The sequence below is a fragment of the Nelumbo lutea genome, chromosome 1, assembly GCF_056320005.1.
Source record: "Nelumbo lutea isolate HS-2025 chromosome 1, American lotus-T2T, whole genome shotgun sequence".
Lineage (NCBI taxonomy): Eukaryota > Viridiplantae > Streptophyta > Magnoliopsida > Proteales > Nelumbonaceae > Nelumbo > Nelumbo lutea.
The window spans coordinates 80,306,944-80,314,710 of NC_142684.1; the positions used below are offsets into that span (position 1 = coordinate 80,306,944).

The following is a 7,767-nucleotide window of genomic DNA, read 5'->3' on the forward strand; positions in this document are numbered from 1 at the left end:
TATTTTTATACTTTTAAATTTATTTTTTAAAATTTATCTAAAAGTATTTTATATTATGTAATATAATATAATATAACATATATTAAGAACTATAAGAATTATATATATATATATATATATCGGGGTAGAATGGATAAATATCATCCCCACCCCTTCCCCGATCCCCAGAATTCTGGGTTCAAGGTCGGGGCAGGGCGGGCTAATGGAACAAAATCAATTTGCTAGAATTCTGTGGTTCCAAAACTTTCAAGTACACTCCTATATTTGTTTTATAAAAATAAATTGAGTTTTGTTTTATATAAATTATAGTGATAAATCACTTTTGATTTTTTTTATTCAAAAACACTTTTGATTAAATTTTAATAGGGGCACACCTAAGAATGCTAAAAACTTATAGGAATTTATGAATTTTTACAAGGGGCAGAACAATTAAAAACACGACTATTTGGTGTTTGCAGAGGGACTTGCTGGGACTTGCAGGAAGAAAGAGGAGGAGGAAGAGAAAGAGAGAGAAAGAGAAAGAAGAGAGGTACCAGCAACCATAAAGGGCATTTGCAGTGGGAGGGGCCGGCAAAGAAGAAAACAAGAACACAGAAAACAGAAAAACAGAGAGGGGAGGAAGGGACAGAGAAAGGAGGTATTGGTAACTATATAGGGCATTTGAAGTGGGAGGGACCAGTAGGGAAGGAGAGAGAGAGAGGAAATTGGATTTAGTCCTCACAAGACTGTGCTCACACCATTCGTACAATTCCATACAGCCTTGCATTGGGAATATCTCCCCATGAAAAAATGCATATAAGTATGGAGTTATTCCTAATCAATAATTGTAAAAGGTTGTGTGAACTGTGTGAGCACTGAAGCAAAGATAGAGAGGAAATCAGATTTGGTCCCCACAAGACCATGCTTACACCGTTCGTACAAACCCTTGCAGCCTTGAATTGGGAATATCTCCCCATGAAAAAAAAAAGCATACAAGTATGGAGACATTCCCATTGAACAACTATAAAAGGCTGTGTGAACCGTGTGATCACAGAAACAGAGAGAGGGAGAGAGAAGAAGAAGAAGAAAAAGAACATAATGCTACTATGTTTGCACAAACTGTAGCATCCAAACAGATTAAGAAGAGGTAGCTTTGGAACAGGTCCTGGATAACTGATCAAGTCAGTGTCAAGGGGGGAGGGAGAAAGATTCCCAATTCATGGGGAGATGGTGTGTGTATAGGGAATGCTGAATTGAGATTTGCTCTTCATAGAGACCTCTTAACTCTAACCTCACAGCCACATCCCACTGTGTATTGGGAACATCTCCAATCTGTTCCCAATGTGTGGCTGTACATGATGTGAGATTGGTGTGAGGAGCAGATCTGGACTCGTGTATGGGGGGTGTACATTGGGGAAACCAATAAAACAAATCTGAGGGGGATTGAACTCTAAAAAGGCCTAAATTTGAATTAATTCATTAGTAATTAGGCTCAAAGAGTAGTACAAATACAAATATGTATAGTATAAATTTAGAAATATAAAATACAAGGTTTTATACTTGCATATTTATATTTATACTCCTTCCAAACTGAGCCTTAACAGTAAATTTTAATTAATCATGAACAAAAAAATTATGTTAATTAACCATAAATTTATTTGTACCGGCTCGACGCAATTAAAAATATAATATGACTACTCTTTTCCGATAAAAACTTGATGTGCTACACAAGCCAAGGGGAGCATTCCCCCAAAAGTCACTTAAACAAATGCAAACTAAATGAGGAGGAATATTGTCCAGACCAAAATCAACCTATCCATTACTTGTTGAGAGCGTAGAGTTTGCTAACCAATCCGTAGCACGATTAGCCTCCTTGTAAACATGCTTGTAACAAACATCCTCATTTAACCACTTCTTCAGCTCTAAGCATTCCTGGATGATGTTCCTTAAGCACCACGGAGTATTGGAGAGGAGCTTTAGGCACGAGATAACTAGCTTAGAATCGCCCTCGGTGATGACAAGGTTATTGGTGAGGTTTGCCACCAGGTTATGAGCCTCCCACGCCACCCAAGCCTCTGTCAAATTGATAGTAGTAATCCCTAAACTGTACGCTTTAAAATCCACAATCTCACCATAGTGATTCCTTGCAATAGCAACAATAGAACATTTCCCATTACTAGATTGAGAGGCGTTAAAATTTATCTTAATAGTGTTGGACTTTGGACCTTTCCCAGCAACAACTTTCCACGAATTTTGATGTACATGATAGTTTACCTTTCTAGCATTTTCATATTCCTTTTGATCATTTAACGCTTTCTCCATAATCAAATGAGGAGGGGCTCTATTATTATTAAAGGTTTTTTGTTTCCATTCTTCCATATATTCCATAATATAAAAAACATACTACTCTTTGCAATTTGGATTCTCAATTAAATCATTAGCCCTCACTTTATCCCACCATTCCAACAAGGAAGAATCAACACCGTTAGAATTAACAAAGGAAGAGGGCAACATTCTCCATTGGAAATTTCACAGTTTTCAAAAATATGATCAACATCTTCATCTTCACCCCAAAAGCTGCAAGTTCCATTGACATTAAATCCTTTATTTGTAAGGAAAACTTTTGTAGGGAGCTTCCTTTTCAGGAGAAGGTACATAAAGGTTTTCAATTTCGGGAGACAACTTAAATCCCAAATAATTGAATTCCAATTCAGGTTACTACTTCCATTATTTATCGATGTTCACTTTATTCTATAGGCCGAGCTGACAGAAAATTTATCATCAGTATTTAATCTCCAATATTAGATTGTTTTCCCTTGAGCCCAAGGGAATAAAAATAGATTTGATTTTCTCCCATATATTGATGGGACCAAGCTTCGGATTTTACACTCCATCCAAACATTCATCTCTCTGTCCATAACCTCACTTACTAAAACATCATTATTGTTAATCATTTCTTGAGGAATAGTCTCATCACATCTTCAGCCCATCTATCTTTCCAAAATCTTATTGATTTATCATTTTTTAGGGATGTAAATGGATCGGATCGAATTCAGGGTATTTAAATCCGACCCGATATTGTGCATGTTGAATCTGATCCGATTGGATCTTATAGGACTCGATTTGAATTCGAATCTTATTGGTAAGTCAAATCTTTAAATCCAATCCAATCCGACTTGTTTTCTTTAAAAATTAAAAATTATTAAAAGAAAATAAAACATACTAATTAAAATAAAGTAAAAACAAAAATACAAGTATTTTTTAATTATTTTCGTCATATATATACATGTTTTTTAAAAAATAAATAATATAACAAATTTATAAAAATATAATATAAAAATAAATAACATATATATATGTATTATATATATTTATAAGTATATAATATATATCGGATTGGATAGGGGGTGATTTGAATTTGGCCCAATTTCTGGTCGAATCCTCTTATCTGATTCGAAAATCCAAACAGGGGTGATCCAAATTTGATCAAATAAGATCGGATCATGCACCCCTACCATTTCCCCCATCCTTATTCCTTCACTAAGAAATCCCTATTAAGAATTCCTCTCCACACCCAAGATATGACAACGTTTACTTGAATTTCTCCCACAAAATAACTTATCTCACGGGTATCCACTAATAACTAAAAGACAGAATTATCTAAAATATCCAAAATTTCTAAAACTTTTGATTGTGCTCTTAAGAGTGCAGAATAGACACACATGAAGAACATTTCATCTTCTGTGTATGGTATTATGCAGGGAAAGATGTTCCCAATTCACGGAGGTAGTATATTATGGGTAGGCGTGGGTAGAATTCTTGTGATCAAGAAATCCAGAGTCTGCTCTTAATCCAACTATACGAAATGGCCGAAACTTTTGAGGTTTAAAATTCAAACTAAAATATTCTAACCTCATCGGTTTTTCCAGAGACAAAGCATATTAAAAAATACACGTGCGTCACATCTAACATGTCGGGAAGAGCGGGTTATAACCCAACCTAATGGGCCTCTTTTGTTTTATTTTGAAGCCTTATGGCTAAACCTAATGGGCCATTATTTAGGTAATTTAGACGATAAAAAAAAATTAAAAATGAAAGCATAGCCATAGCCATGGATCAGATATGCAGTTTCCTCACGTAACACGAAAATAATGGTTGAGATCATCTGAATGCAATGATCTTGGACGCTGTGGATCTCTTAAGCTGGGACCTACTAGATTGTTGTATCCTGATCCCCTGAATGCCTGGCGGATTGTCACCTTCCCGGCAAACATGACTCTAGATTTCCCCCTATATTTTAAGAGCACGAGCCTCTGACCCTCTGCTACCACAGAAGTGTTGTCTACAGTCCAAACTACAAAGAGAATAACCGGTGCAACTTCAAGGAAAGTGACGTATAGCAACATCCCCCAATCGATCCCAACACAACCCTTCATTACCTGTCTCTTGGTTGGCAGCCATGCGAGGCAATCGTCCTTCCTCGAACTTGTCTTTGTTAGTTTTGCCTCTCCATATCGCTCTCTTATTTATAGATCCAGTCCTCTGGGGAGTATTGCATCTGTGGCTCGTTACTCTACAATCTCTGTCAATATACATAGACAAACACCCATCCTCATTACACAATTTCATATAGCAATGGCCGGTAATGCCGTGGTGTTCGAAGATTTCCTGCCAACAATGGCTGCCAAGTTGGGAGGTGATGGGCTGATCGCGGAACTCTGTAATGGGTTTCGATTGCTCATGGATAACGAAAAGGGTCTGATCACATTCGAGAGCTTGAAGAGAAATTCTGCTCTTCTGGGTTTACAGGGCATGAAGGATGAAGAGCTACTGAGTATGTTGAGAGAGGGAGACATGGATGGTGATGGGGCACTTAACCAGATGGAGTTCTGTGTCCTCATGTTCAGATTGAGTCCTGAATTGATGGATGAGTCTATGAGGTGTTTTGAAGAAGCTCTAACAGAGGAATTGGCAGATTCCATGCCCTAGGATTTTTTGGATTTGGGATGTGTAAAGTTGTAATCCCACCACCTCTGGGCACTAGGTGAGAGGAGAATTTTTTGTGGTGTAAAAATTCTTTTTCTTATTCCTTTACGGCTTTACTTTCCAGTATATGTTTCTAGAAATGTTTGAGAAAAATCTAGAAAATGCCATCTACAAATCAAATCTGCAACTGCTTTATTTTGTTTCATAGGGGGATATTCTTTACCTTGTTGATTACTTAACTCTTATTTTGTGCAAGTTGTGAATTTGGGAGGAACTCAGATCCTCATTAGAGAACGACGTAGGCTGCCATGTATCCAAAAAGTAACTTTGAGTAGACCTGAGTCAGGGACCTAAAAAGTAAAACAGTAACAAGCATCAATATCTTGGGTTAATAGGATCAAGAGAACGAATGGTCACAAATGGGAGTTTAAAAAGATTAGCCTATATTATACTTAGAACATATGGAAGCAATGAGCCAATGACGCAATCTCAACACCTAACCCAACCCATTAATCATCCATCATAGAGAAGAGTGAACAGGGGAGTGCTATATATTGGATAGAGAGCACCACAACTTGATCAGGTCAAAATCAATCTTGATGCCTCTGTCAAATTTAAAACTGGTGGACTTCAATTTGCCACATTGCTAGGAACTAACTGGAGAAACACATTATCAGCCAATCAACACTAGGGGCTTGGGTGTCAAATGAAGCCTTATATTTTACTCCCAACTTGGAGTATAATAGTAGCATTATTTGAGGGTGATTCAAAGCTTCCTATGAACTATATAAAAGAAAGAATAGCCTCTCCATCTATATAATACTGGCAAGTAAATCCATGCATGCAATGTGTGGGGTTGAATATAAATTTGGTTAGTATTAAGTTGACAAATTTGGATTTTGACATTAATTATTTGGATCTAAGCCAATTCCTATTTTGTGCTTATCTTTAATCGGCTCCTATAACCTAGACAAATCCATCTAATTTATCAAAGAGAATAAAAAATGGTCCAGACATTGCAGTAAAAAAAAAAAGAGGTTAGAGAGATTTAAGAGGAAAGTATGGGGCCAAGTCAAGTTTCGTTTTTGTTTTTTTTAGCCCCCCCAACAGCTCAATCCTTGGGAATGGGGAGATGCAAAAAACGTTGACAATGAGAGATAACAAAACGGCACGATATAAGATTGAACCAGTATTACTTAGTGATAACCAATCAAATTGTATATTTATCAAAATTCACATGGGGGTAAGGGGTTTTGATTGGTAAAATCCGCTCCAGTATCATGTCTTTCCTATAACATAGATAACCACGTGTGTGCAACATGATTTTGGACCAGATGGTCAGACTGGAAAATTTGTGAATCGATCATTTGACTGGTTCCGTTTTACTCCAAAACCGTCATTTTGGCTAAAACCATTGATTTGATTAACATACTACTGATTCGGGCGTTCAAACTGTTCGAACTGTCCAACAGTTTTTAGCTGCCTTTTTTTTTATTTTTGTTAGAATGGGCCAAACCAAATGGTTGGACCATTTAACCCGAGAAGCGGACCATGAAACGGTTCGTTTTTAAAAACCCAATACAAATAAATTTGCACTGATGAAAAACCATGACAATGCAAATGATCTGAGTGTAAATTCTGATCTATTTCTGCTTTTAATTTTAGCTTATTTTGTTTGACTGAAATACAAATAAAGTAAATTAAGACATAAAACATAATAAAATAAAACTCAAAACAAAATTAAACAAGAATTTGCATTTTTTTTCATTTGTGCTCTTATGCACTTATACTAGGACGCCAAGAGAAGAGACCATCTAAGCTATTTTCAGTCATGGTGGAGAATTGGAATTTATTCCTCACAAATCACACCTCTCATCTACCTCACAGCACATATTTACCGTGTATTGGGAACATCTTCCCATGTAAACAACACACAAGTAGGGGAGATATTTTCCATATGCAGCTGAGATGTCATGTGAAGTTGGTGTGAGAAGCAGAATCCATGGTGAATTGCTCCCTTATGTACTCCATTTACCAAACAAAAGAAATTCAGACAGACATCTCCATGAGTTTGAATTTGCTCCTAACAAACCACTTTAGCCGCAAATTGAGAACATCCCCCTTGTCATTCATGGGGAGGAATACTGGTGGCAGATCCAGTCCCTATATACACCTATTTAGCGTAATGCTATAATAGAGTACCTTCAACCAACTAATGGCAGATAAATTGATGAGATCTCCGATTGGTTATATTCACAGGCTGGGCTTTGGGGCTGCGCCCTTTCAAAATTTTTGCAAAAGATAAGCCGAGACCAGCCCATGTGGAAGTCGTTTGGAAATCAAATCCCATTGCCACCTAAGTTCTTACGGCCCATTATGCAACCAATGAATTGAGAAAACAAATGGAGAACCTTTTTTTCTTTTCAACCTGCAATAGCCCATGAATCTATCCATTTACTAGTCAGTATTTTTTTATAGAAAGGGTGTTGAAATCTGTTGGGCTCCGTCCGCGCAGACTTGAAATCTGTTGGGCTCACACAATCCCAAAAGTAGAAAGAAGGATCTTTTTCAAAAATGACGATAAACAAGGGTTTTTACTGTTCAGTTCACCCTAAAAGATCATAGCTTTATCGTACAGGTGCAATGAATTTTGATCATAGATTGATGCCAAATCATGGATAGGATGCGGTGGAACTATAATGTCACATTTCTGAGGGGGAGTGGAGTCTATTTATCTCAAAAAATAAGGAACAATGACGTTAGATTATGCAGACGTAGCATTACAATAAAAAAAGCGTGACA

The 7,767-nt window shown here is 36.9% G+C and overlaps 1 protein-coding gene and 1 pseudogene across 2 annotated transcripts; one reads left to right on the forward strand and one right to left on the reverse strand.

The window, feature by feature from the left end:
- Nucleotides 1–1,791: 1,791 nt before the first annotated feature.
- LOC148875644 (uncharacterized) lies at nucleotides 1,792–2,301 on the reverse strand. The gene has a single exon (XM_088965209.1). The coding sequence runs from the start codon at nucleotides 2,299–2,301 to the stop codon at nucleotides 1,792–1,794; it is 510 nt and encodes a 169-aa protein (XP_088821335.1).
- A 2,238-nt stretch (nucleotides 2,302–4,539) lies between these two features.
- LOC148875645 (calcium-binding protein KRP1 pseudogene) lies at nucleotides 4,540–5,170 on the forward strand (annotated as a pseudogene). The gene has a single exon (XR_016105090.1). The product of XR_016105090.1 is annotated as a calcium-binding protein KRP1 pseudogene (transcript).
- The last annotated feature ends 2,597 nt before the right edge of the window (nucleotides 5,171–7,767 follow it).